The sequence below is a fragment of the Gaeumannomyces tritici genome (genome assembly GCF_000145635.1).
Source record: "Gaeumannomyces tritici R3-111a-1 unplaced genomic scaffold supercont2.2, whole genome shotgun sequence".
NCBI classification, from domain to species: domain Eukaryota; kingdom Fungi; phylum Ascomycota; class Sordariomycetes; order Magnaporthales; family Magnaporthaceae; genus Gaeumannomyces; species Gaeumannomyces tritici.
The window spans coordinates 134,293-161,825 of NW_008804546.1; the positions used below are offsets into that span (position 1 = coordinate 134,293).

Sequence of the window (27,533 nt, forward strand, 5' to 3'; positions counted from 1 at the left end):
TCTCTCTCTCTCTCTCTCTCTCTCTCTCTCTCTCTCTCTCTCTCTCTCTCTCTCTCTCTCTCTCTCTCTCTCTCTCTCTCTCTCTCTCTCTCTCTCTCTCTCGTGTTCCTTCATTTTCTCTCCAGTACATGAGACTTGGGATGGTGCAGAAATGAAGCTTGTTTGGTCAACTGGGAGGGGCCCTCTTTCTTTCATAACCCGGGAGTGCCTTTAACATGAACGTTGGGGTGGCTGAAGAATTAGAAAGCGGTGATGAGTAAAGACGAAGAAAGAGCAAAGGTACAAGCCCGGTACTTTGAGCACTCAGAATGCGAAACTATCCCAAACGGCGTCAAGATACGTTCCCCGCCCTCCCGTCAACTCAGACTCCCCCGGGTGTCATCGCCTTCCGTCCCATCCCCTCCAGCCTTGGCCCCATTGGGGATGGTCCCCCCACGGGTCTCTTGCTGACAAAACGGACGAGAGCACAACCTGAGTTCCAGCTTATTTGAGCACCCAACCCACAGAGCAACCTCACGCTAATGCCCCCAGCGTACACATATGGCTAATTGTCAAAGGGAAACGTACTAGTAGGCGATCTGGACCCAGCCTTTCTTTTTTTGTTTTTGTACTTTTATCCAGCTAACTGGAGGAGGGAAGTGTCGGTCGACCTGAGGCAACCAAAGCCATACTGGGATATGTTGCAAAAAAAAAAAAAAACCGATACCGGCGAGGATAGGGGGCACAGCAGTGACTCCACGTGCTAGAGGTTGTGAGTGGGTTGCACGAGATGGACCGGCTGAGAGCCACACTGAAAAGAAACAAAAGAAAAAAAAAGGCCGCGCGACACAGGACGGGCCGGGGAGGCCACGAGTTGAGTCGAGGGGGTAGCGGCACGCACGGCCCTCGAGGCTACACCAAAAACGTAACAGAAACGATTGTGGCCAGTGCTGTCCCTGGCCCGTCCACACACACAACCCGAATGGGGTTTGAAGAGCAAGGGCCACACATGGCTAGCATGCCACGAGTGTGCGGCAAACGGGTTTGTGGCCTTCGGGAAGAGAGGCGTGAACCGTCGGCCGTGCACAACCCGCCCTGTCCGAGCACGGCCCTTTCCACCGAGGAGCCGTTCGAGCGGAAGGGAGGGGAGAGGTATTTTTTGTCTGCTCAAAAAGAAAGCCCAACGGAGCCGACGGGGGGCGCTAGGAAGCTGGGTTGGGCATGGGAACACAGAGGAACGACTTACTCGCGTTACACAGCAGGTCATAGCCGTGGAAAAGGTACACTCTACACTAGCACACAGACGCACAGAGCCAGGCCAGGGGAGGAGAAGAGAGACAGTTGAATCAGACAGTGTCGGGTGGCACGACAGCAGACAGTGTGGCCTGGAGAAGGATCGGCGGGTGAGGGGCAGTATTAGACAGCAACAGCCCAGGCCGTGGGCGACCGAGGTCAAATAGAAAGGGGGCGTGTGTCTCCTTGATAGATTGGAAATGTAAGCAACGGAGCAGGGGCTGGCGAGCGAGCGAGTGAGTGTGGCCCAGCCCAAAAAGATCATGCCAAGCACCAGAAAAGGCATGGGGTCTTGAATTGAGTTCCTCCCCTCCTGCTAGCCTCGGCGGGCAGACGTCTACCCCTCGGCCAGCCGCCGTACGTAATCAGGTCTATATAACATGCCTCGGACCTGAGGCTCGGCGGAAACGCGCCAGGCCGTGCAGGGCATCCCGGCCCGGGGGCGCTATATCGGGAGGCACATGCCGCGGTGCTCATATATATATAGGCAGCGGCTTGATGGCATCTCGATCGATTTGGATCGGTTTTCGTCTGCTCTTCTTGGCATGCCGTAAACGTGTCAAGAAGTAAAGGGCAAGAGGGCGAGGAAGCCCGGGCTTTGCAGGGGGGAGAAAGAGGGTTGGACTCACAGACGGGGGCTCGGATCCGGGAACAGCATGGCCCATGGGAGATTTCTCGTGTGAGGATTATAGCTTTTGTTGTTTATTTCTCTTTTCATCGTCGTTTCGACGCACACACGCCCCGCACCGTCGTCGGACCCAATCTGATGGACGGTTTGACGTCTCCTCCCTTACTCGAGCACGCCTTGCTTCCGGCCCGACCCCGCCTCGGACATCGAGATCTCCCTGAGCAGGAATGCCGGCTGTCAGACTCGAACTGCCTCGATCGCCTGGTCCGCGCCCTTCGACCCTTGTCGTCTTGGCCACTACGCATCTACTTGTGCAAAGCGTGTCAAGAGGGAGGTAATTTCTGGGGCTTGTTTATGTGCGATGCTATCGTGGCGTGCGCATGGGATGATATAGGACGGCGGCAAGCACAGAAACAGCCCGGCCTAGCTGGACTGCCCTGCGCCGTTGGAAGCGAATGCCTCTTTCATGGCATTGTGCCAAATTTGCTTCGCTCCCAGGAGGTGGGCATCCCGGCTGGTTTGTACGGGCGGGCAGGGACATGAAAGGGAATGGAGGATGACGCCTGCAGTATTATGCAGTGCGAGCTCAGGGCATCAGGCGGGGCGGCGGCGCAGCAGAGGGACACCGCTGATCTGCACAAGCCGCCGCCGCATAGGCCGGCCGGGGAGGTGGCAGTGAACAGAAGAGCTGAGGTAGAGTCGCAGCTGCATACGGAACGCATACTACATTGGCCTTCCTGCCTATCCATTGGCACGCGGATCCTACCGCATGAAGAAATGGGCCAAACTTGGCAGTCTGCTTACTCAGTGGGGCTTGTGCTTGGCGAGGGGGGTGCAGTGTCGAGGTTGCGAGCTGCTATCGGTTGTGTCAAGGCAGCTGGTACCACAATCCAGAACGACCAGCCTGGGTCCAGGCGTTGGCAAGTCCTCGGCGGTCCGTCGATACCGAAGCCCCTCTCTGGCAGACGAGCCGAAAAGAGCAAGCCGAAGCCCAGAAGCACCCGCCGACCACGCAGCCCTCGAGCCGGAACCAGAATTCACGGCGCGCGTACCCCCGGAGACCTTTCCCCCTGGGGTCGAGGTCAGGGAGGACAAGGACAAGGACACGCAGAAGGCCGGAGGGCCCGGCGGCCCTCGCGGCCCAGGCAACGCGCGTCTGGCACGACAGGGGCGGCGACAGCGGGGCGAAGCCCAGAGCCGAGAGGCTCCTAGTTTGGGGAAACCAAGGCTGCGCGGCCTTGCCACCGCCCTGCACGACGCAGGCGGCGGACGGCGGCCAGCTGGTCCAGCCCGGCCCAGGTCGCTCGCCCCCGTGGGCCACTCGGCAGCGGAAGCGAGGCGTGATGGGGGGACGCTGTGGGAACCATGGGGCAGCATTGGGGTCCAGGGGACTGCAGCTGCCGCTGACTGCTGTGGCCGCTATACGAGGGGGACAGAGGCGACATCTGGGCAGGCAGAGGGCCAGGCAGAGGTCCAGCCAACGTCGTAGCGGCACAGGGATCTCGGAGATGGGCGTGCCATTGCTGGCGTGGGCGGTAGGCTGGTGGTGGTAGGTGGTAGTGCCAGGTGTGAGACAGGAGGTAGGGCACCTACGAGGTACATGATGGACCGTGGTTGGCTGATCTTGGCCTGAACCGTTGTTCAGATTGGCGTGGTTCGTGCACGGTCCAGGTTGCACACGCCATGCACGAAATCCAGGTCCACGCCATGCCGGATTGGGAGCGGAGACCCACAGGCAATGGGGCAGCCCACAGCAAAAGCCGGTTGAGGTGTTTGCGAAAAAAAGTCTGGGGGAAAAAGACAAGCCCCAGTCCATTGGCAGTCAGTCCATTGCAGCCAGTCCATTGGGATTGTGAGTGCCAATCCTCTGCGCTTGCCCAGCTGACGTTTCCCGAGCAGGGAGATTCAAGCGCGAGAACCATCCGGGCCATTTCGGTTGGAGGATCATTTAATCTCTCGGCGTCGCATTCGGAACCTGGCCTTGTCAACGAGAAAGCGGCCGTTGCCACACACACACAACCCTCAAGACGACCCTAGCTACCACGCTCCCCCGGAGAATAAAACGATTGAATGGCAGCTTCCACCTCTCCCAAGAGCTGGAGATGGCCGCTACCTGGTCTAGCCTCGAGGCGGGTCGATTGGCCTTGCCTCTGATCTAAAAGTGAACCCTCCTAGCCTCCCATTTTTATTAACTCAATCAAGACCCGAGGCCTACCTCATTACTGTGTAGTAAACGGCTGCTGATCCGTCACCATCCAGAGCCTGCAAAAACCGGGTCCCTGCTCATACTCCAATATCCAACCACTTTCCCGTTTATCTCGTGACCTCCCGACCCAACTCGTCTTGGCCCGCGTCGCTTCCCCGCTGCCGCAGCTTGCCCCGCTGCCGCAGCTTGCCCCGGCTCACATCACGGGTGTGTGTGCATCCTGCGTCTTCTGCCTGCGCTCTCGGTTTTGGCCATTTTGCCTAAAACCCACCCGAGTCCTCTCGGAAGCTGTCATGTCGTCTTCCCTGCCCAGGTAGGCACCTGTAGACAACTAGCCAGCACCGGCTAGCAACCGCCCCCTGGTTCTCCAGCAGCCGGATCGCTTATTCTCTTCTACACCCCTCCCCCTTTTTAGCGTCGTCGCTTGTGTGGCCCCAAAGCTGCGGTTGCACGTCACATCGCGTCACCTGGGCCGCCGACTCACGAGTCTCTCCTTTCCCTTATGTTTGTTTCCCATATCTAACAAAAGGGCGGTCCAGGCGCTTGGAGGGGTGTGTCCCCTCCCCTGCGCGGCTACCAGAAGTGTGGTACCGGTAACGCCTAGGAGCAATGCCCGTCGGTGCCGAGGGCCGGTGAAGCGGCTGGGCTGTCAGTTACTAGTGGCTCCTTAGACCATGCTTCCGCCTCCATGCTTCCTGCACTCCTTTCTCTCGTGTTTCCGTCCGGTTAGACAGCTGTGCCACTGTGGCAGTCAACAGGGCAGTGCAGCTGCGCCTCATCTGTGTCTAGACAACTCCAGACAACAACTGTCGAGTCCTGTGCCACTCGCTACCCTCCCACCCCTGATCCTAGAGGCCCTGCCCTGATACCGCGACGGCAGACCCGGATACAATCACGGGAGTAATCACGAGCTGGTGGGGGTTCGTACTGGAAGAGCCGCCAGTAACACCTTGTTCAAGGATCGGATTCCCGGTTGGTTGCTGGCGTGCTCTCCAGTGGGCACGCTTGAATACATCCGAACTGGTCCTGCTGTCATTCAGGCGGAATATTGACACAAGTCGTTGGACCCCAGCTCTCATCGGCACGGTAAACTCGTCACCATGGCCAATCTTGGTTTCGCTCCAAGAAGGAGGCACGCTCTAACGGGTGCTCCATCCAGCGGCCGCTGTCAACGGACTGCTCGGGGGTGGCAGACAACTTGGCGACTAGTTGTGCGGAAATCTATTGCTGCCAACCCAGCCAGAGCGCGCCTACCGTTCGCACTGTCTCATCCCGACTCGGCCTCCGGCTTCAAAGAAAAAAAATACAAGCCTCTTCAGCAGATCAGCCGGCATCCGGCATCCGGCAGATGGCCGTCGGCAAGCACTTTCCTGCGGGAGAGGGGTGGCGGAACCCGTCAGAAGACGACCATCATCAGGAGAGGGGTGAGAGAAGAAACCTGCAATATCATCATGCATACTGCTCTCGACATACCTCCCTTGGCCTAGTCCTTACCCCCCTGTATATCGACAATCTCTGCATGAAGAGAAGCGAGCCGGGGAGGCCTGGCTGGTCATGACTTGGCTGTGCTCCAGCGGTGAGGGGACTTTATGAAAAGTCAACAAGACACGCAAGCCTTGCAATCCAGCACTGATATCAAATCAAAGGCTTGGCTCCTGCCTTACATCGATATTCTCCCATCAAGAAAAGTGAATAATGACGGAGAATGGGAATAAAAACTCAACGGACAGCGAAAGCTCGTCGGCAAGGACGACCGGCATCGACTCCCGGTCTACATGGTGGTCAGCACAGAGCGAGGTCTCGCTGTTGCCGGCTGTCAGAGCCCTGTACATGGAGACGGGTATATTGGACCTACCATTTGCACAGCTAACCCACCCGCAGGATGCGCGCCGGCGCTCATCGAAGCCATGCCTGAAGCAGCAACACGGTCCGAGACCACCTGATCCGCGTCTCCCCACCCATCAAAACGCAGTTCTGTCCCATGCAGGGCAACACGAGGCAAGCAAGCAAGACCAGCGGCGAGCCGGCGATGGAGCCAAGCATGCGGGGGCCCGTAGCAGCATCGCGGGGACGTCTCTACATTGCGGCCGAAGAGTCCGTCATGCACCTGACAGGTATGGTTTCCCCAGCACTATCGGTATATGACCACCTGGACCCGCCTATATCCCGACCCCCCCTCCTCTGCATTATGCGGGTGCCGACGATAGGCGCGCGGGGGGGAGAGGCGTCCCTTGCACAGGACTGCAGTCAGAACCGTTAGAAGCCGAACGACAAGCCGTTGCCGGCTGCCGGGCCGGCTGCTGGGGCCGTTTAAACGGATCAGACCTGTCTCTGAGGAGATGGCACTGCGGGTACCCAAGCACACACTAGCTAGTGGCCAAGGCCTCGGCCGCTGGGTCCGAGGGTGAGGCAGCGACGCGCAGGCGAGCAAACTTGACTTCCTACAACACTTTTCTTGGCTTTCCAGAACGCTAGACAGTGCCTTGGGCGTTGGGACGGGGAGGCGGAAGAAAATTACTGGCTGGCTGTTGGTCTTCTGGGCCATGTAGATAAAATAAGTTGCCTCTGGCTTGGTTCGCGTTGCCAAGAGAGCGAGGCTAGTCGGAGAATAAAATAGAGAATTGCATTTTGGATGGCTCTCCATCCCTCTTTTTATCCCAGATTGTCAGCTTAATCAAGCGCGAGATTTTGCCAAACAAGGCTCGGAATCAAAAACACCCCCCTGCGTCGGGAGCCCAGCCTCGCGCAACAGGTATGCCCGTCCTCGAAACATGGGCTACCTGGACGATTTCCTTTGGTAATTTGGTCTGAGCCAAGCAGCGTAAATCGAGATGGGGGCGAGAGAAAGAGGGAGAGCGTGGCTAGGTCGCCCGGTCTTGTGTTTCCAGATCCGGGTCAACTGTTATTTGCTACCAGAGTGGCACTATATACTAGACAATAATGAATATTAAAAATGATGTCGGTGTTTTTGTTGTTTGACTATTTCTATTCTCCAAAATGCCCCGATCCCCAGCGCCCGACACGGAGCCTGTCTGTACATGAGCCCGCCGAGATGCGAAGCAAAGTATGAAAAAAACAATAGATGGCAACGGATGCAGAACATGAAGGCACACCGAGAAGCTTATGAACGAGCCGCCACCATCGACCGCCGCCGCCGCCTCTCTCTACTACTCCTGAACAACCCCGTGCCCCGCCGGCCGCTGCCTTACCGCCGTCTTCTCGACCGGCTCCGCCGATGACGTGGCCCCCGCTGCCCTCCTCCTCCCGTCCTCGACGTCGTCATCATCACCGCCCGTCGACCCCGCGACAGCATCCAACAACACCCCGTCCCCGGGCCCCGCCGCCGCCGCCGCCGTCGCCCCGTACACGCCGCCAATGTTGGCCATGGTCAGCGCGCTCGCGGCCGGGCCGTCGAGCACGGCCAGCTCTGCGGGCTCGAACCAGCGCGGCAGCAGCAGGGCGCGGACGGGGATCAGCGCCAGGATGAATACCGGAAACGCCACGGCCGCCACGGTCTGCGTCACGGCAAAGGTGGCGGCGAAGGCGACCAGCTCGACGGCCACAAAGGCCCAGATAACGGCGGCGGGGCGGCGGCCACGGCGGGGGTGGAGGCGCAGGAGCGGGTGCGAGGGCGGCGTCAGGGCGGCGTCGCGGCACAGAAAGGCCAGGTTGGCCGTGACGCCGTTGGCGGCGAGGGCCTGGGCGCCCATGACGAAGAAGAGCCCCGCCAGCACGGCCTGCGGCACCAGGTGCAGCACCGCCAGCAGCGGCGGCGTCATGGTGCCGAGGGTGAGCAGGCCCTGGGCCAGGTTGGAGACGCGCTGCTCGACGACGTGGGTCACGCGCTGGACGTGGCGGCGGGGTTTCGCGGGAGGGGGGTGGTCGGTTGCGGTTGCGGTTGCGGTTGCGGGCGGCGGCTGGTGCTCGTTGCCGCTGGACTCGTCGCCATCGGCGGCGGCGGGCACCAGGGCGGTGACGCAGAGCGACTCGGTGTGGAACGGGGCCTGGGGTATGAGGCCGTTGGGGAAGGGCAGGCCCAGCAGGCCGGCGACGCCCGTGGTCAGGCCGAGCAGGAACAGGTCCCAGTGGAAGCCGGCGGGCTTGCGGAGCGGGAACTCGGTGCCCTGGGCGATGAGGGACGAGACGTTGTGGTCGAACCAGAACAGCACCGTCAGCAGGACGGCGAAGGGGAGCGCCAGGAACACGTGCGCGGGCCCCAGGTTCCAAAAGTCGACGACCCAGCCGCGCGGCCGCAGCGTCGTCGGCGCAAAGGCCGGGCCCGTCGGCAGCACCTCGAGCGGGATGGCGGCCATGCGGCCGACGTGCACGAAGCCCGCGAAGAATATGACGGTCAGCGGGGTGCCGTAGTCCTTGAGGAAGACGCGGACCGGGTGGGAGAAGAGGGCGCCGTCGCCGAGGCGGCCGCAGAGGTAGGCGACGCCAAAGACGAGCACGGCGACGGCGACGGAGAGGTAAAAGGGCTCGCGGTCGCCCAGGCGCGTCAGCACCTCGACGCCCTTTTGGATGTAGATGCAGGCGACGTAGAAGCCAAAGACGTCGCAGGGGAAGCGCGTGACGTAGCGCAGCCAATTGCACGAGTTGGTGACGGCCAGGACGCAGTGCAGGACGAGCGACCAGATGCCGATCCAACACATGAAGGCGAGGTAGTTTGTGCCCGTGGGGCTCATGATGTCGTAGACGGTGCTGGAGAGAGGGTTTTGGTTGGTATGAGTAAACAAACAGAACGTTGGACTTGTAAAAGGCGCACTTACTAGTTGAACACGGTGATGGGCCCCGTGACGCCGACGATGACCAGGGGCTGGCAGGACAGCAGGGCAAAGGCCACGGCGCCCAGGACCGAGGACAGGAGGACCTCGTTGACGCCGAACTGCATGTCGGTCTTTGTGAACATGTCGAGCGAGAAGGCCAGGGCCGGCAGGATGCTGTGACGGGGTTAGTCTAGTGGCTGCTTGGACGGAAGTGAGAGGATAGATATCTATAAGACGACGCACTTTGCAAAATACATGTAGATGGTGGCGGGCACCACGCGGTAGTCCCAGGCGTCGGTCCAGTCCGAGGCGTAGTGGGGCAGGCGCTGGCGCACGTCGTTGATCATGCCCCGGAAGAAGTGAATTTTCCACCACCGATCCCCGGCCCGTCGCCGGCCGCCGCTGTCGCTGCCCGCCTGCTCCTCGGCCATGGCGCCGGGGGTATCGCGCTCAAGACTAGAGTGGGCGGGGGACGGGGTGTGGCTTCGGGCGACGGCAGCGGGACGGATGTTATCATCGGAGAACTGTCGGTCCATACCGTTTTGGTTTGATGCGGTGTGGGCTTGGCCCGCCATCTTTTTTTGCTTGTCTCTTCGGTCACTGCAGACATGCAAGAAGGAACAAGCCGTCAAATCGGGACTGGACGACAGTCGTCTGGCACAAAACGCTGATTTCAGCAATTCGCCTGCCCTTTTGCGTTTGTAAAAAGTTGGAACAGGAATTGGCGCCGATTGAATTTCATCGACTTGGTCATTCAATCCGATTTCCAAGATCGGCAAACACCTTGAGGCTCTTGAGCAGGCCCCACAGCGCCTCCGCGGGGACCCCTGAATCGCCACTACCACTACCACTACCACTACGTCAAGCCGCTTTGCTTTTCTCTACTCTACATAGAAAAGCCCCCGTTGCCTCTGGCCAGTATCCCCCCTCAGTAGTCGTAAAAGCCCTTGCCGCTCTTCTTGCCCAGCCACCCCGCGTCCACCATCTTCTGCAGCAGCACGCTGGGTCGGTACTTGGAGTCGCCCGTCTCGGCGTGCAGCACCTTCATGATAGCCAGGCAGGTGTCGAGCCCGATAAAGTCAGCCAGCTGCAGCGGGCCCATGGGCACGTTGGTGCCGTTCTTCATGATGCCGTCAATGGCGTCGCGCTCGCCCACCCCGGTCTCGAGGCACGTCACGGCCTCGTTGATGTACGGCATCAGGATCCGGTTTGCCAGGAACCCCGGCGAGTCGGCCGACACGGATGGCACCTTGCCCATGGCCTTACAGAAAGCCACGGCCGTGTCGAGCGTGGCCCTGCTGGTCTGCAAGCCGCTGATGATCTCGACCCCCGTCTGCACCGGCACCGGGTTCATAAAGTGCGTTGCCACCACGCGCGAGCTGGCCGACGTGTCGGTCGGGTCCGCCGTCGTGGCCGCCGCGATGCGCGTGATGGAGATGGACGACGTGTTGGTGGCTAGCACCGCGTGCGGCGGGCACGCCTTGGCCAGCCGCGCGAATATGTCGTACTTGAGGCTCGGGATCTCGGGCACCGCCTCGATCACAAAGTCCACCCCACCCAGCCCCTCCTCCAGCGATGTGCTCGACGTGATGCGCCCGAAGGCCGCGTCGGCCTCCTCCTGGCTGATGCGTGCCTTTTGCACGTCCTTGGCCAGCAGCTTCTGCGCAAAGGCGAGCGACTTGTCCAGCGCCCCCTGGTTCGAGTCGACCAGCGTCACGGGCACCCGGGCCGTCTTTGCGGCCACCAGTGCTATCCCGAGTCCCTGTCTCGGCATGTCAGCTAGAGGCTACTGCGTGATTTGTGATTTCCAGCATTTGTAATGTTCAGCACGTGTCAGACCAAAACTCACCATCTGGCCCGCGCCAAGCACTCCCAGCCGCTTGACCTCAGCGGCCCTCCGTAGAGGCGTCGAGCTAAAACATCTCAGCTGCGATGCAATCCTGGCCGTCTGGCTCCTGGCGACAAGCGAAAACGACATTGTGGCAGCTGCGTCGCTGGTGTTTGTTCCGAGGAGAAGTTGCCAGCTCCATCTCCAGCAGCTGATGAGATCATCTTCAGGGGCCATTCAGTGCGGCTAACCTCGGCCTAGCGTAGGGCCAGGGCCCGTGCTCCAGCGTGGGTCAGGTCGTGCACGTGCCGGTACAGGGGTAAACCTCGGAATTGATTGCCCCACGCTGCACTAAGAGCGCCCACTCCAGACGCGTCCAGAAATTTCAGAACGCGTCTCCCATCAATTGACAGCATCAAGCAGCCCATGCACCCCAAGGCGAGGCTGTGGTGGGGACCTCCCAAGACAACCACCTCATCGACGCTGCACCTCCCAGCCGGCTTCAGCCCAAGCCCTAGCTCGAGCCCATCCTCCCTGAGCCCATCATGGAGGCGGCTGAAGGAAGCAACGATGTCGTTCACCCTGAAGTGCGGGCGCACATCAACAGCCTCGTCTCGGCGGTATGTCTGCCCCTGACTATCATCGTCACCGTCACCGTCCACGCCATCCAGCCTAACTCGACTCCCCGCCGCAGCTCGGCGGTACCAGTGCCGACGACGATGGCCGCTATAAGCTCGGCGATGATGCCCTCGAGGTGCTGCGCGACATGAAGCGATGGATCCGCTTCTACGATGAAAAGACGAACCGCATGGACGTCGCCCGCTGCCTGGCCGAGGCCAACGCCGTGGGCGGCGACCTGCTCCCCATATTGGCCCTCTGGCCCGAGGCCGAGGCTGACAGCCGCCTGCGCGCCCGCATCGCCCTCGCCTGCTACGAGATCCTGACCCCCCTAACATGGCCCATCGAGCGTGACCCCGAGCGCACCACCGTCAACCACTATCGCCACATGCCCGTTCTGCAGCTCGCCCAACTCGCCTACAAGCGCGACATTGTCAACTACGACGGCGCCCAGATCCTGCACACGGCCGTCCGCGTCGCCCTGCCCTCCATGGCCATCCCCGCCGCCGACCGCTCGCCCCGCGACCAGGGCATCATCAAGCTGGTGCTCTACTTCCTCCGCAACATCGCCGCCATCGCTCCTCCACCTGGTCTCGGCTACGACGGCGACGAGTCCCAGATCTCGCGCTCCGCCACCGTCGACGCCTTCTCGTACCAGGACGTCTTCCTCGCCCTGCTGACCGTGGCCTCCAACATTGGTGACGACTTCCGTACCGAGGACGTCATCGTCATGGAGATCATCTTCCACCTGGTCAAGCGTGTCGACATCCCCAAGTTGTTCCTCGACGAGGACGCCCTAGGCCACGCCAAGGCCGACGACCTCGCCAACCTGATCCAGAAGGAGAAGGCCATGCTACAGTCACACAGCAAGCGGGGACCCACCCGCCACAACCGCTTCGGCACCATGGTCTGGGTCCAGCGCGCCGACGGCAGGATGTCTGCCGTCTCGGGCCAGGACGCCCTGCGCGACAAGGCCAGCCGCGAACGCAAGATGGACGAGTCCAAGACCTTTCGCCCCCCGCGCAAGTCGCGCAAGGCCGAGATGGAGCCCAAGGACCTCGGCCCGCCCGTCTCGCTGAACCCGAGGGCCAACACCCAGCTCAGGCGCTTCGTCGAGGACTTTCTCGACTCGGCCTTTAACCCGCTCTTCCAGCATGTCCGCAAGACCATAGAGAGGGACGCCCCCTATCTGCTCCACCAGCACCGCGCCCAGTTCTTCTACCTCGTCTCCTGGTTCCTCGAGGCGGAGCGCGCAAGGATAAAGACGGACAAGGAAAAGGAAAAGAAAAAGAAAAAGCCGGCTGCGGCTCCAGCTCCGGCAGCTGCAGCTCCGCCACCCGAGGACGAAGTGTCGCCTTTCAACCTGGTCGCCGCCGTCCTAAACCAGGAGATGTTTGTCGCAATGAACCGCGCCATGGATCGGGCCTACAACGACAAGGATTGGCAGGAGCTGACTACTGTGATGCGCTGCTTCACCCAGATCCTGCTGACCGTCCAGGACATGGCAGATGCTGGCGGGGAGGAGAACGAGGACATTGCCGACAACATCCTTAACCGTCTTTTCTACGAGGAGACTACGCACGACCTCATCACCAACATTGCACGCACCTTCAAGGACCAAGGGTTCGAGTACTTGGACGCCTGCACCGAACTCGTCCACACCTACCTCCGTATCCTGGAGGCCTACTCCAAGCAGAACGTGGACATGCAGGTGCGCTCGCGCAAGCGGACCCGCAAGAAGAAGAAGAAGAAGAAGGCCGCCGCTGAGGGAGAGGGCGAGAACCTCATCGATGGCGGGCCGGGCCCCGACGAGGCCGACTCGGGCGACGAGGATGACGAGGCCCAGGCGGAACGGACCAGCAAGGAGCGCAAGTTTGACTTTTCGCGCTTCGCGGCCCGTTTCGTGCCCCAGGGTGTCGTCGACACTTTCGTGGCTTTTGCTCGGTACTACCGCGACCTGGACGACGCGCAGCTCAAGCGCGCCCACCGCTACTTTTTCCGCGTCGCCTTCAAGCAGGACATGAGCGTCATGCTGTTCCGCGTCGACATCATCCACCTGCTATACAACATGGTGCGAGGCCCGGATGCCCTCCCCAAGACGTCGGCCACATTCCGCGACTGGGAGGAGCTCGTCAAGCAGGTGACGCGCAAGTGCGTGCGCAAGATCGAGGAGCGGCCCGCCCTCATCATCGAGATGCTCTTCTCCAAGATCAACAGTACCGCCCACTATCTCGAGTTCGGTTTCGAGAAGCAGACGATATCGTCTGGTTCGTCGGCCAAACCCCGGCCCGCCGCCGAGCTCGAGTTCAAGCCCACGGCAGGCATAGAGGGGCTCGACCGCCAGATCGCCGTCGCAGTCGCCGTGCTGCTGGACAAGAACATGTCCGAGCACATTTCCTGGGTCAAGCAGAAGCTCGAGGACGCCGAGTCTGAGCGCCGTGCCTGGGAGGTGGCCGACATGGCCATGCCATCCGTCGAGGCGAGCGCTGGCGCTGCCGAGGGAGAAGAAGGCGCTGCTGAGAAGCCTAGCGAGCCGCGAATGCCCAAGGAACATTCAGACACAGGTATGCTATCCGCATATTTTTATGACATCTCTTCTCAGTATTCTAACACGCTTGTTCTAGTCGTTCAACCCGATACCGACGCTCGTCGGCTGGCAATATTCAAAAACCCGCACCTTCGTCTTCTCATGAAGCTTGTCGGCTTTGAGCGTCTGTCGCCTGACACGGACGAGACGCCCGAGTCCGTGTGGATCATACCCGCGCGACTGGGCGCCGACGACCTGCTCGAGTCCCTCACCAACATCAGCGCGGCCGAGTTCAGTCCACCCGCGTTCGAGGACGGCAAGTCGGCCGAGGACCAGCTGCGGCGCAAGCCAACAGCCGGTGCGGCAGCAGCCGCTGCGCGCCGCAGGAGGGCGGCGGCCGACGACGACGGCGACGACGTCGCGGGCATGCTGGACGACGACTCGTCGGGCGAGGAGGAGTTCCTCTTTGAGCCCGGCGGGCCGACGGCGCGCAAGCCGGACGAGGCGGCGCGCAAGAAGAAGGGCACACGCCGGCGCAAAGGCGACAAGGAGCCGCCCACCGACGATCAGCTGGACGAGAAGGCACGGGCGCGCCGGGAGCGCGAGCGCGAGAAGTTGCGCAAGATCAAGTCGGCGGCCGTGGTGCACTCGAGCGACGAGGAGGACGACCCCGAGGCGGACGCGGCCTTCTTCGCGCGCGAGCGCGAGCGCATGGCGACCCGCGACGCGCTGTACACGCGGCTGGCGGGGCTGGGCGACGACGGAGACGACATTGTGCCGTCGGCTGCGGACAGCACAAAGCCAGCCGCAGCGGCGGGCGAGAAGAAGGTGACCAGGAAGAAGAACAAGGCGGCCTTTCTCGACGACAGCGACGACAACGAAGACGAAGAAGGCGATGATGAGGACGGCAGCGACAGCGAGTCCGTCGCCAAGAGGAAGCGCAAGTCGGACAACCACGATGATGACGACGACAGCGACGGCACGGCGGGGGCGCCGTCGCCGTCACCGCCCAAGCGCAAGACGGCCAAGAAGCCCGTCAAGCGCCGCAAAAAGGCAGCGGCTGCCTTTGCCGACAGCGACGATGACGATGAAAACGAGGGGGCTACAGAGATGGTCGCTGCGCCTGCTGCTGCTGCTGCTGCTGCTGCTGCCGAGGATGTCGATATGGACGACGATGAAGATGACGAGCCCGTCGCCAAGGCGCCCCCTCAGAAACGGGGGCGGGCCAAAGCCGGGTTCGTCGTGGATAGTAGTGACGATGAATAGGGAGGTGATTCGTCCACTTATATACATGGTGCGGCGTTTCAGGGGTTTGACATTGCATAGCATGTATGAGATATGGCATGTTGCGTTCTGTCTATCTATGTCTTGTTGTCGAGCAGGCGACGGCCGCGCAAAAATTGGAAATACCCTGTGATATCAAGCCAACTGACGCCCGACCTCTCATGCAGAGTACACTCGACTTGTGCTGTCGTGATGGCCTCGCCCAGGCCGCAGATCTCGTTCTATTGTCGTACGCGCCGCCGCTCCAGGTGACCACAAAGTAGCGTTCAAGGGTCAGGAGAGAGACAGATTCGACACATTTCCCCTACAGCTTCAAATCCAATCAACAAGGCAACTCCTGTGGTTTGCTTACCTTTGTATTCACCTTCCATTTGCGTGACTTTGATTACCAGGTGAACATACTTACGACTTCAGCAACGATCCTTCTCACCACATACAGCTACCGGCCATAAATGCAACTAGGAGCTCAGACAGCAGCTCCCACCTCATCAGTCACCATCCCTACACATACCCCAGGCTATCAAAAGGGGCTCTGCCAAGCCGGCAGATGACCCCCGCATTTTCCCCAAAGACAGCCACTTCAGCCAAAAGAGACCGTTGGGAAGGCCGCCCGCTCGGATACCTACCTACGCAAACTCTCATTCATTCCAGATTGTCAAGGCGGGTAAAGTGGCTGAAGTTCACTGGCCGTGCCCATCCCGCCAGATGTATACACTTATCAGTCGTCGGGGGGGCTACCGCCGATTACCGAGCGCCGCGCACCAGTGGTCCATCTTCCGGCTGTCGGGATGGTTCCCGAAGTTGGCCGTTGTTGTGGACTCCGGCAACCCTCGCCGGAGATACATGGGATCTTGGCTCTTCCCCCGCAGTGTGACATGAACATCAGGCCATAGTTAGCATAGCCTATCAACAAGAGCAGCGATAGGCTGAGGGGGGCAGTATACTGGAGAAACACCAAAACTAGGGCATCAAAGACGTGTCGCACGGGCCGGAGGATGCCAGGCCCGGCCTCTCCTCGAGAACATGTACCCACGCCCATTTCCCTGCTTCCAACACCAACCAACCCTCCTCCCCCCATACACCCCTTCGGCCCAACCCCGTCCACACCCTTTTTTCCGAGCCGGCCTGGCGACTCTAACCACACACACACACGTGGAGGAGAGAAGGATCGACGTCAGGTTTTTGATAACGTTTTTATATAGCCAAGCCCGGGTCTTGCTTGTGTAGCATACGTAATGCCGGCACCAAGAGGCTCAATGTCCCGCCCTGTTTGCCCGTATTCCCGGACCCTTGGGCACCGCGAACTGGAGGAGAAGAGATAGGGACACGTACGTGCATTATAACTGGCAATTTGTTTCGTTGCTCCGATAAGGCCACTCGGCCGACTTCGGGCCAGGCGCGTCTCGCGTGTATGTGAATTATCTTGAGGCAAGAAGCTAGCTTTTTTTTTTTCCTTCTCTCTTTTCTTTCTTTCCTTCTTTTTTTGCACATCACACCCAGCCGTTGTTATTTCCTTCGCTTCAACCCACCCCCGTAGGGCCAAACGCAGCCCTGGAGAAAAAAGTCGCTGGCAGACAACGGCAGCAGCAGAAGAAAAGCCGCAATGGGACAAAGTCCAAGCAAACCTGTGCCCGGGACAAAGTTCCGCGTCATCGGCGCGGGCATGTAAGTCGAAGCGGGTCCTCGTTGTCCTAGACGCTCGCTCCCAGCTAAGACAAAAAAAAAAAAAACCAAACAAAAAAAAAAGGTCCCGAACCGGCACCAAAACCCTCAACGAGGCGCTCCAGGTCCTCCTCGACGGCCCCGTGCACGACTCGGGCATCCACTCCTTCTGCGGCACGCGGCAGCAGCAGCACGCCTGGCTCGAGGTGATGGAGCTGACGCCCGGCGTCAAGACGGTCGCGGACCGCAAGCGCCTCGACTACCTCCTCGCGTCGCTGCTCGAGGGCTACAGCTCCACCATGGACACGCCCGCCAACATGGTGGCGGCCGAGATCCTGTCCGTGTTCCCCGACGCCGTCGTGGTCTGCACCACGCGCGACCCCATCCCCTGGGCCGTGTCCATGTACAAGATGGCCGACATGGCCGGGACCTGGTACGCACCCTTTTTCGCGTGCGTCCTCCCGGGGATATGGAACCACTCGAGGTGGTACCGCCTGCACGAGCGCCTGATCGCCTACAGGCTGGGGTACAACGACTTTAGGGTCGAGAGCATCCGGGACCACGAGGAGCGGCTGCGGAGGGTGATCCCGGCCGACAAGCTGTTCTTCTACAGGGTCAGCGACGGGTGGGCGCCGCTCTGCGAGATCCTGGGCGTGCCCGTGCCGGACCGGCCGTTCCCGCACAGCAACAACTTCAACGAGGCCAGGGCCGTGTTCAGGGGCATCATCTTCACGGGGTCGCTGGTGTGGCTGGGCATCATTGGCATCGCCTCCACCGTGGGCTGGCTGGCGTACAAGTATTTCTGGCTGAGCAGGTTTGGGTGAGAGTTTATTTTCCAGGAGATGTTTGTTTTGTATCTGGGATTCTTTTGATTTTAAAGGAGCGTTTTTGCTCCGAATGATTTTTTCTTTGTTTGTAAATCACATTCAGCGAAGCCCGCAGTGCATTGCACCGAGCGAAGCGAGGAGAAGAAGTGCGCGGTAGACCCTCCGGAGGGCCGGAAGCTAAAAGGGGTCCGAAGGGGTTTCCCCTTTTAAATTGCCGCCTAAACGATGGGGGTTATAAAGCGATAACAGGCCGATAAGCATGTGTGTTGGCTGCATCGTCCGGCTTGTTAGCAGGTTGCCGCACTCGCCCAATCTTGTAGTTCGAGCTTGAAGGCATAAAGCCTCGGCCACCAAGATCAGCGGCTATGCACGGGGGCTGTGCGAGAGCTCAAGGGCAGCGGCCACTACCGAGCGTTCCCTTGCGCGGCGGTAGTTGGCGACACCATCGGCTGGGGTCTATATTGGCGGATGCTGTACGAGGCGCCCTGGTCTGGTGCTTGGAAGATAGCCAACTTTTTACATGCACAATATAAGAGCCTTCTCACCCCACGCTTGACTCCATCCATGCCGCTGCAAATGCAGTCTCCAGTCCAGTCGTTGCCCGCTCAGGGGGATATTCTCCTTTGAAATCATACATAAAATGCTTATACTCTGACTGATTCCATGTACCGTCTTCCCAGCAGCACCGCTAATGTCTGGCCCATGCCGTGGTAAATTTCCACTGTTTTCCATGATTTAAATTCGACATCCTTTACCCATACCGGTCGATGGACACCCCATACCCAGCACGTTTGTTATTTTTACTTATCAATCCTACTCTACATTTTCTCCTCTTTCTTGAATAGCTACCACACCCCTTCGTATTCACCCGTTCCAGTTCACTCCCCGCCACCCATCTTCCCAATCCAACAGCACACTGACACATCAACACAAAGACAAACGGCACAAATCCGTCCGTCAAGATTTTCGCTACCTGCCAGGCCCCCATCCGCAACTCTAGGGATAAGGCCCATCACCAAAATACGGGGAGAGGAGAGAGGGAAATGCCGTGGGAGTGACGAGGGTCGAACCCAGAACGGCCATCCATCCACATCTAAAAGTCCGCAAAAGAAAAATCCCAACCCTGTCTAAAAAAAAATGCGACGAGACGCTGTCCAGCCTAGCCCGCCGACTGGCCATTTTGATATGAACAGGAGAATCAGAAAACGAAAAATCGCCTTTCGAGGTATATAAATATAACACATGTTCATGCTATCGATACAAGGGACGTGCCCGCTACCCCCGACCCCCCGCCCGTCACCTCCTCCACTCGGGCCCGTCGAGCAGTAGCCCCCTAAAGGCCTCGGGCTGCTTGGGGGGCAGCGGCGGCCCGCTCTCGGCCGTGGGCGGCGTCGGCGGCGGCGCGTCGTCCCTCTCGGACGGGAACGGCGGCGGGGCCAGGTTCCCCGCGGCGCCCGGCCTGTCGTTGTTGAAGTACTTTGTGAACTCGTCCCGGTCCGAGAAGGGCCTGGGCCCCAGCAGGCGCACAATGTCGTCACGCGACAGCTGCTCCTTGCGCAGCAGCTCCTCGGCCACGATGCCCACCTCCTTCTTGCGCAGTGTCAGCAGGTCGCGGCACTGCTTGTAGGCCTGGTCCACGATGCGCCGCACCTCGGCGTCGATCGTCTGCGCCGTCGACTCGGCGAACGGCTTCTGCACCTGGTTCTGGTCCTGGTTGAAGTGCAGCGGGCCCAGCTTGTCGCTCATGCCCCACTGCGTCACCATGGTGGTCGCCATCTGCGTCACCTTCTTGAAGTCGTCGCTGGCGCCCGTCGTGACGCTCGGGAAGTGGAGCTCCTCCGACACGCGCCCGCCCAGCGTCATGGCCATGCGGTCCATGAGCTGGTTAACGTTCATCAGGTACGCATCGCCGGCCGGGAGGTACTGCGCGTACCCCAGCGCGCCCTGGCCGCGAGGGATGATGGACACCTTGAGGAGCGGGTCAGCCCACTGGAAGAACCAGCCGCAGACGGCGTGGCCGGCCTCGTGGTAGGCCACCGTGCGCTTCTCCTCGGGGCTGAGCACAAGCGACTTGCGCTCGAGGCCGCCGATGACCCTCTCGATTGCTTGCTCAAAGTGGATCATGGTCACGCTATCGGCGTTTGCTCTTGCGGCTGTGCGGTGGGGACATGTTAGCCAGCACATCCTACAAGAAGAGAGAAACGGAAAGAAATAGAGACAGAGAGAAATAGAAACAGAAAGAAATAAAAACAACTCACCAACCAACGCAGCCTCGTTGACGACATTGGCAATGTCGGCACCCGCAAAGCCCGGCGTCAGGGCCGAGAGCCTGCCGCAGAGATACTCCATATCCTCCTTGGTGTGGATCTTGGCCAGGTGCACCTTGAAGATGTCGGCGCGGCCCTTCATGGTGGGACGATCGATGTGGATGTGGCGGTCGAAGCGGCCGGGCCGCATCAGGGCCTTGTCCAAGATGTCCGGGCGGTTCGTGCCGGCGAGCACCACGACCTGCTCCTGCGTGTTGAAGCCGTCCATCTCGGTCAGGATCTGGTTGAGCGTGGCCTCGCGCTCGTCGTTGCCGCCGAACCGGTGGCCCGAGTCGCGCGACTTGCCGATGGCGTCGATCTCGTCGATAAAGATGATGCACGGCGCGTTCTTGCGCGCCTCGGCGAACAGGTCCCGCACCCGCGACGCGCCCACGCCCACAAACATCTCGACGAACTCGGACCCGCTGACGCTGAAGAAGGGCACGGCCGACTCGCCCGCCGTCGCCTTGGCCAGCAGCGTCTTGCCCGTGCCGGGAGGTCCCGACAGGATGGCACCGCGCGGGATCTTGGCCCCGAGCTTCTCAAACTTCTCGGGCGTCTTGAGGAAGCTGACGAACTCGACAATCTCCAGCTTGGCCTCGTCCATGCCCGCCACGTCCGAGAACTTGACCCTGACGGCCGACTCGTGGTTGAAGCGCTTGGCCCGGCTCTTGCCCATGCCAAAGGGCCCGCCCATGCCGCCGGCCCCGCCCCTGCCCCTGGCCGCGTACGTCAGCAGGCCGACGAGCAGTAGCGTCGGCCCGAAGCTGACCAGGAGGGTGCCCAGGATGCCTGGCTGGCTGTAGCTGATGGGGATGCGCTCCGACGTCGGGATCTTGAGCTCGTCCTGCACCGCCTCGAGCTTGCGCTCGAACGAGTCGGCCGACCCGATGGAGAAGTAGAGCATCGGCCCGCGGGCCGCCTCGTCGCCGTACACGGACCGCACCGCCTCGCGGTTCAGCTGCACCTGCACCGTGTGCCCGTCCACCACAAACTTCTCCACCAGGCCCTTCTCGAGGTACTTGGTGCACACCTCCTGCCACGTCACCTCGCGCGACGGGTTATCCCAGAACCAAAAGTACATGATGTTGAGCACGACGGCCAGGGCGAAGACGGTCATGTTGTCGGGCGAGCGCAGGTTGAAGCTGAAGCCGAAGCCTTCGCCGCCCTGCTCGCCACTTCCATCTTTGCCCTGACCCTTTGGCGGCGGGCCCCGGCCCTTACCAGACGCCGGCTCCCGGTCCTGTCCGCGGGGTTTCCTCGACCGCTTGTCGCCGCTCTTCTCCGACCCCTCTTTTCCTTCCTCCTCCTCCTCTCCCTCCTTGGGCCGCCTCGAGTTCACTGCGCCCTCCTCGCTCGCGCCGCGACGTTGCGCCATCGTAGCCCCGTACTGCGCGAAGCAGAGGAACAGCCCCGGCATGCTGAAGATGCTGTATTGGCCGTCCTTGAGGACCGGACTGAGGGTCTCGTACATCTCTGGCGGGACGCCGTGTTGTTTTATGTCCTCGATTATCACCTCAGCCTTCAGGACCGTCGCATCCGTGTACATGTATTCCAGGCCTCGTGGCTTCAGCAACCTCTCCACCACCTCGGGCAGGTGCTCAAGCTCATCTTTGCTCAGCAGGACCCAGCCCGGCTCCAGCGGCTGCGGCGGTGGCGGCTCCGAGGGCCCTTCCGAGGGCCCTTCCGAGGGTTCGGACTCGGGCTCGGTCGACTTTTCCGTCTCTGTGCTCCTGCTGCTGCTGCTGCTGCTGCCAGGGTCCTCCTTGCCGCGGGGCGCGGACTCGTTTGGGCGCTTGCGGGCGGCCAGCGGCGCTTGGTGACTGAAGTGGCGCGGGAACAGGCTCGGCGGCGACCAGGCCCGCGACGACCCTCCCTGTGCCGCGAGGACGGCCGTTACCCGGGGCAGGCGGATGGCGTGGAAGCTCGGCCTCGGGGCGGGGGCAGCGGCGGCGGCGCGCAGGGACGATGACGCCAGGCGGGCCAGCTGCCCCGTCGGTGGTAACCGCACTAGCCTCGACATTGTGTGCTGGTGTGTGTGTGTGTGTGTGTCCCGGTGTGTGCGATCGGACGTGGCGGAAGAGGGCGCCCCCAAAGGGCGGGAGGCGGAAGCGGCGGGAGAGCTTATGACGCGATGGCGAGGCAGAGAAAAAAAATCGGCGGCGGGGAAGAAAAAAACAGGCCACCCTTTCCTGCTCCAACGATTGTTCACGCAGGACAAGCAGGCCGCTGGTACAATGGTTGGATCCCTCTTCTTTGCGCCTGGGACGTATCAGCTGGCACGAGGTCTGCGGATGATGCGGCTCTTGAGCAGTGGTGGAAAGATCAGTTGTCGTCTGTCGCCGCAGCTCGGTTCACTCGGCCGCCCTCATTTCCAATCGCTTCCAATGAGGGCCCCCCATCAGAGCTCCAATCTCCAATTGCTCTCGGAGCGTCGGGCCAGTGTGCTGGTAGCTCCGGGCCCACCAGAGCTATCACGTGAGCACCCCGCCATGGACGACAGAAGTTGCAGCATAGATTTGAACGAGGTTCATTTGAGGCCAATTTCTCACTCGTTGCAATAATTGGATTGCGGATTTATAGCCAAATAACCAGACTACATATACACATGCGTGATTTAAATTCCCCATTGGTGCTTGGAAATGACAGCCTCCCTACATTGCTTTACCTTGTTCCTCCCTTGTTGATCGACTTTCCAAAATACATACCCAATGCTGACTAGTTGATTCCATACCACCATAAATGATGATATGTATTCAAACGAGAATTGTGAGAGGAGATAAAATGCCATTACTTGAAAAAAGTTAAAGACTAAGAGAAGAGAAGTGTAAATGAAAAATGAAAAAAAAATGGTACAAGGAGACGTAACACATCCACGTAACAGTCGTGTTTAGGGAAAGGGACTAGATGAAAGGTATTGGAGAAAATCAAGCAAAATGAGGCCAAAGAGCAAAAGATGGAAAGAAACACGAAGCGAGCGACATCACCTGGGCACGTGGTGCATGTTGCCGCCCATGTTGCCCATGTGCGGCACCGCGCCGTTCTCGAAGCTCGGGTACGCGCCACCGCTCATCTCGGCCCAGTCCCAGTCCAGACTGACGGGCAGCGAGTAGAGGTCCGGCGGCAGGTGCGGCTGCGTGTAGTAAGCCCCGGGGGCCTGCCCCTGCCTGAGATCGGGCGTGAAGCCCGTCATCTCGGCAAAGTTTGTGTACTCGAGCGCCTCCATGGGCTGGCCTCCCCCGGCGCCGTTGCCTGCAAAGTCGTTGGACGGCGGCCAGTTGCTCGGCGCGACCGACGGTGACGAGTGCTGGCTCAGGGGGCCGGGGTTCGTCATGGGCGTGGCGTAATTGCTGTGCGGCGCGTGCGGCGACATATGTCCCCCGCCGTTTGCCGTCGTCGGCCTGTGTGGCGTCGGCGTGTGCGCGCCCGAGCTTGGCGGCCGCGGCGTCGGCGCTGCCGAGCCCGTGCCCGTGCCGCCGCTTGGTCCGGATACCGACCCGGTCGAGGCGCCGGCCCGCCCAGCGGCTCCGCTGGAGCTTTCGTTGTTCTTCCTCTTCCTGCGCCCCGCGTTCTCCTTCTCTGACTTGTCGATCACGAGCTTCGCGATGCGCTCGAACTCGGTACACACCGCCAGCATGCGGTGCACACCACCCGTCTCCGCCTCCACTCCGAGGGTCGACAGGAAAGTAACGACAACGTCCATCAGCCGTGCGTCGGATCGCGCCCTAGGGTCCAATGGGTTCTGGATGATATTGCCAAACAGGGTCACGAGTGCCGATACGGGGAAGTACAGCAGCAGCCTAGCCGAAAGTCAGCGGATGAATTTCTAAAGGCTCAAAAAGATGGGAAACGTCCGGGAATGGATGGGAAACATACCATACGACCGAAAGGTCACCTTGGGGTACATATTTAAGCAGCGATATCGACGCCCTCGCGGCCGCCGAGCAGAGCGCGGCCGACGAGAAGATCCTGGGATTCAGCGGCTTCGCGTTGAGGCCCTGGATCGCATAGTTGGACAGGCGGCTGTTCCAGTAACCGTGGTGCACAGACATGCGATGTATTGTGGTCAGGCAGTTGTAGTACGTAAAGTGCAGGCTGATGACGTGCAGCATGAGCGGCGTGTGCGACGCCTTGATCTCGTGCTCCGGGCGGAAGTCGATCGGTATCCGGTCCTTCCAGTCCTCGAGCTCTTGGTCCAACTCACCAATGGTGTTGAGCAGCTCCCCGTCCGTCTGCTTGGTGGCTTTTGTCGCATACAGGCGGCTGTAGACCCGGCTCTCGATCACGGCCAGCTCACACATGACGCGGAAGAGATTCATCTTGCCCTTGCCGTCCGCCAGCGGGATGTTTCCGATGCTGTCCTCCGGGTCCTCGTCCGGCAGCTCCACATTCATGTCGTTATCGTCCTGTGCCGGCGGGCGTCCCGACCGGAGGGAGAGGTCCTTGTCCAGCAGGTAGGCGATCCAGAACACACGCCTCCGCTGCTCCTGCTCAATCGGGTTGATGCTAAAACCCGTCGCCCTCTTGTGCAGGCCGATACTGTGCGACAGTCGGACGGCCGTGGCGATCAGCAGGAACGTGGGCTGTGGGTTTGGCGTGCCCTGCATGAACAGCGCCATGGCCAGAAGTGCCTGCACGCTCAGGAGGTCAGTGTTGCGCATGGTGAGCTCCGAGAAAACGCTCATGGCGTTCTTGATATACGCCCAGGCCTTGTCGTCCTCCTCCTGTGGCACGAGGCCGCTCATGACGCGCAGCCTGTGGGCGAAGCCGAGCACACAGTTGAAGCTGGCCCACCAGCCGGAGCCCTCGTACGGATTGTCGGAATAGTGGCGCTCCACCAAGTGCATAAACGTCGGCTGGTGAAACAGGGGGAACATGCAGTTGAAGTTCTCAAAGTAGTCCTTCAGAAGCGACAGGGCCTCTGCCTTTGGCGGGATATTGATGAAGACGGGCCGCCGAAACAGGTCCTGGAATACCTCAGGCTTCCAGTTGGTCCACTTATGGTCGTCGATGGACACCTCCGAGATCATCCGTTGGAACGAGTTGTCTCCCGTCTTGGCGTTCACCCACTGGATACCTCTGGGGGAGAAGATGGAGAAGCCCGAGGAAGAGCCTGTGATAATATCGGTCAGTAAAGCAGGTCCGGGGTAAACAGTTCAAGGCGCCCGGATCTGTCCGTTTCTTACCGAGATACCGAGTCTCTCCCGAGTTGTTAGTGACCAGCGAGCACATCATCTCTGACAGAGCCGCGACCTCCTCCTCCTTCTCGCCCTCATTTTCAGGGGTGAGCGAGTTCCTCTTCTCGTCCTTGGGAGGCTCAGGGGAGGTCAGGGCGCTTTGCGGAGTCGAGGCGTTTCCTTCTGGGCCCGACGCCGTGTGAGAAGGTGATGTTGGGTTCGAGGCCACCATCGAGGCCTGTCTTGAGCGAGTCTTTTCTGCGAGACGCCTCTCCAGGGTCCCGAGGTCAGTGGCGCCATCGTCCTCACCAAGAAGGCCTATAAATAAGCACAAGCATGTCAGCAATCTAGATCTGCAGCATGGGAGTTCTCCCTTCCCAGCAAGACATACCAGATAACCTCAACAGGCTCTCCATCCGGCCAAGGCGATTCTCTAGCCCCTCAATGTATTTGGCGCTGCAATACCAACCAACGTCAGTCAGCATTTACATGTTTCTCCTGAAAAGGCAGGCGGCTGCCTCGATATTCTCGCGGCCCACATACCCCTTTGGCGGACTCCGCTTCTTCTCGACCTGGGTGAAGACGCAGTCCGTCTTGTAGTTGATGCAGTGTGTGCAAGCTGGGAGCTTCCCGTCACACTTGATCTTCTTCTTCCTGCACATATCGCACGCCTAGAGGTATAACAGCTCTTCGTCAGCGGCCTGCTGGATACCGCGGCGGCTCTGGCCCGCACACGCTGCCGAGACACACAAGACTCACCCTCGCGATCCTCCTCCTCTTGGCCTCGTTGGCATCGTCCAGGAGCGTGTTCGGGTCTCCAAACATGTGCGCCGTCATATCTGGCGGCAGCTGCATGGGCATTCCATCGTAGCCGCCGAAGATCTGCGGGGGCGGGTTGATGAGGGGCGGCGCCCCGTGCATCTGGGGCATCTGGAATCCCATGCGATCCATGGCAGCTGTGGTTGTGGGGTGATTCTGCGTGGTTTCTGGCTATCTCTCGCCGCGTGGCCGGCGCTGGCCTCGTCTTGCCGGGCCGTCTGCAGCGGAAGGGCTCAGGGCGCGGGGTTTAGTCGCGGGATCGAGGCTTTCCGAGCTGCGGCCAAAGTACCCGCGAGGCGGTTGTGGAAAGAGGAGGAGGCTTTTAAGTGGTGGTGGAGGTGGTGGTGGTGGTGCGTTTCCGTCGGACGCCCTCTTTTTTTGGAAACACGCACGGGATGGGATGGCTGCAAAATTCGTACGTGGTGGACAGGTCCGGGCAGCCGACGCAGGTCCAGGGGCCAGGTACTAATGCGGACAGAAGGAGCGCTGACGGGCTCTAGCTTATTGAGTCGAAGAATTCGTCGGGCTTGGCTGCAGCGAGTTGAGCAGTCGCGGGGATCAGAGGTTGCTAGTGACGCAGGGAGACGTCGTCTCGGCCAGGCGAGGTGTGGGAGAGTTGGATTAAAAATAAAAGCGGCCGAGGAAGCTGCGAAGGGCGTGCTGCAGCGAAGCGCAGACCAAGAGTTTTGGGGGCGGCTCGGTATTGGATTTCTGGGAGGGAGGGCGAGGCACTCGATCGCAGGTGTTCCGATTGCTGGGGTGCTCCAATCGCAAGGGTTTGCGGGCGCTGGAGGCCGTGTCGTGCACGTCGAGGTGGTGTCGTGGGGTACGTCTTGGTTTCTATAATTACGGGCGGGCGGGCTGTAGTCACATCTGTGCTCCCACACCGGCCAGGGTGCTCGACGATTCGCTGGTGTAATGAAATGCAGCCCAGAAGTGAGGGAGGCAAGTCGCCGCAGGCAGTCGCAGGCAGGCAGTCGCCGCGCTAATTATAATCAGCAGTGACGACAGTCCAGGGGCAGGAAAGAAATGTCTAGGATTTGGCAGTTATTTATCAGCAACAGGAACCAACCCCCCGTCACCCTTTTTTGAGGCGCCCGCAGGCCAAGCTGAAAGCCGCCGCCAAGCAGTTGGAGACTGAGAAGAAGTGACAGGAAGCCGACAGGAAGCGGAAGCCAGTGCGAGCCAGAGGGAGCTCCCAACGCAGATTGAGGGGCAGTTCGACTAGCACGCCGCACGCAACGAGCGCCGCGCTAACAAAGGAAGGCCAAAAGCAAGCTTACCCAAATCCAGCGCTGGCGCTGGAGAAAAAAACGTGGGATGGGGCGCACGAAAGAGAGGATGATGGTGCGTCCGAGACAATGTCGGCTGCGGCTGCGAGACTGGCAAAATGGGCGCAACGATTAGGTAGCGTCTAGGATAAAGGCAAGGAAGAGGACGAAGGGAGGAATCGGTAGAAATCGAGGGTTGGAGGTTGGAGCCGTCACAGGCGATGCAAAAGGCAGAAAGGAAAGAGAGCAAGGGGCGCGCGAGGGACCTGGGGTGGGCAAAGAGAACGGACGGTCAGGGATGTAGCAGATCGCTCTTCGGACTGCGGAGCTTCACCTGTC

The 27,533-nt window shown here is 60.4% G+C and overlaps 9 protein-coding genes across 9 annotated transcripts; 4 read left to right on the plus strand and 5 right to left on the minus strand.

Moving 5' to 3' along the window:
• Window positions 1–2,768: 2,768 nt before the first annotated feature.
• GGTG_02602 (hypothetical protein) lies at window positions 2,769–3,502 on the minus strand (the record flags this gene model as incomplete). The annotated part of the gene is made up of 2 exons (XM_009220375.1): window positions 2,769–3,440; window positions 3,494–3,502. 2 exons carry the CDS (start codon window positions 3,500–3,502, stop codon window positions 2,769–2,771), a joined length of 681 nt encoding a protein of 226 aa, XP_009218639.1.
• Window positions 3,503–4,961: 1,459 nt separating this feature from the next.
• Window positions 4,962–6,049, plus strand: GGTG_02603 (hypothetical protein; the record flags this gene model as incomplete). Its single annotated transcript, XM_009220376.1, has 2 exons — window positions 4,962–5,530; window positions 5,837–6,049. The coding sequence occupies exons 1-2, from the start codon at window positions 5,207–5,209 to the stop codon at window positions 6,047–6,049; spliced, it is 537 nt and encodes a 178-aa protein (XP_009218640.1). The 5' UTR covers window positions 4,962–5,206.
• Window positions 6,050–6,087: 38 nt separating this feature from the next.
• GGTG_02604 (hypothetical protein) lies at window positions 6,088–6,366 on the plus strand (the record flags this gene model as incomplete). Its single annotated transcript, XM_009220377.1, has 1 exon — window positions 6,088–6,366. The coding sequence occupies one exon, from the start codon at window positions 6,088–6,090 to the stop codon at window positions 6,364–6,366; it is 279 nt and encodes a 92-aa protein (XP_009218641.1).
• Window positions 6,367–6,955: 589 nt separating this feature from the next.
• Window positions 6,956–9,654, minus strand: GGTG_02605 (anion exchange protein 4). The gene is made up of 3 exons (XM_009220378.1): window positions 9,119–9,654; window positions 8,879–9,049; window positions 6,956–8,810 (listed from the first exon to the last, which is right to left on the minus strand). Exons 1-3 carry the CDS (start codon window positions 9,448–9,450, stop codon window positions 7,274–7,276), a joined length of 2,040 nt encoding a protein of 679 aa, XP_009218642.1. The 5' UTR covers window positions 9,451–9,654; the 3' UTR covers window positions 6,956–7,273.
• On the minus strand, window positions 9,585–10,915 carry GGTG_02606 (3-hydroxybutyryl-CoA dehydrogenase). The gene is made up of 2 exons (XM_009220379.1): window positions 10,725–10,915; window positions 9,585–10,637 (listed from the first exon to the last, which is right to left on the minus strand). The coding sequence occupies exons 1-2, from the start codon at window positions 10,851–10,853 to the stop codon at window positions 9,804–9,806; spliced, it is 963 nt and encodes a 320-aa protein (XP_009218643.1). The 5' UTR covers window positions 10,854–10,915; the 3' UTR covers window positions 9,585–9,803.
• A 181-nt stretch (window positions 10,916–11,096) lies between these two features.
• Window positions 11,097–15,460, plus strand: GGTG_02607 (topoisomerase 1-associated factor 1). The gene is made up of 3 exons (XM_009220380.1): window positions 11,097–11,323; window positions 11,398–13,885; window positions 13,946–15,460. Exons 1-3 carry the CDS (start codon window positions 11,249–11,251, stop codon window positions 15,112–15,114), a joined length of 3,732 nt encoding a protein of 1,243 aa, XP_009218644.1. The 5' UTR covers window positions 11,097–11,248; the 3' UTR covers window positions 15,115–15,460.
• A 1,275-nt stretch (window positions 15,461–16,735) lies between these two features.
• On the plus strand, window positions 16,736–17,618 carry GGTG_02608 (hypothetical protein; the record flags this gene model as incomplete). Its single annotated transcript, XM_009220381.1, has 2 exons — window positions 16,736–16,797; window positions 16,880–17,618. 2 exons carry the CDS (start codon window positions 16,736–16,738, stop codon window positions 17,616–17,618), a joined length of 801 nt encoding a protein of 266 aa, XP_009218645.1.
• A 731-nt stretch (window positions 17,619–18,349) lies between these two features.
• On the minus strand, window positions 18,350–22,334 carry GGTG_02609 (paraplegin). The gene is made up of 2 exons (XM_009220382.1): window positions 19,880–22,334; window positions 18,350–19,774 (listed from the first exon to the last, which is right to left on the minus strand). The coding sequence occupies exons 1-2, from the start codon at window positions 21,948–21,950 to the stop codon at window positions 18,918–18,920; spliced, it is 2,928 nt and encodes a 975-aa protein (XP_009218646.1). The 5' UTR covers window positions 21,951–22,334; the 3' UTR covers window positions 18,350–18,917.
• Window positions 22,335–22,473: 139 nt separating this feature from the next.
• GGTG_02610 (fungal specific transcription factor domain-containing protein) lies at window positions 22,474–27,501 on the minus strand. The gene is made up of 7 exons (XM_009220383.1): window positions 27,207–27,501; window positions 25,864–26,956; window positions 25,648–25,775; window positions 25,496–25,560; window positions 25,114–25,422; window positions 23,804–25,040; window positions 22,474–23,727 (listed from the first exon to the last, which is right to left on the minus strand). The coding sequence occupies exons 2-7, from the start codon at window positions 26,053–26,055 to the stop codon at window positions 22,911–22,913; spliced, it is 2,748 nt and encodes a 915-aa protein (XP_009218647.1). The 5' UTR covers window positions 26,056–26,956; window positions 27,207–27,501; the 3' UTR covers window positions 22,474–22,910.
• Between the last annotated feature and the right edge of the window lie 32 nt (window positions 27,502–27,533).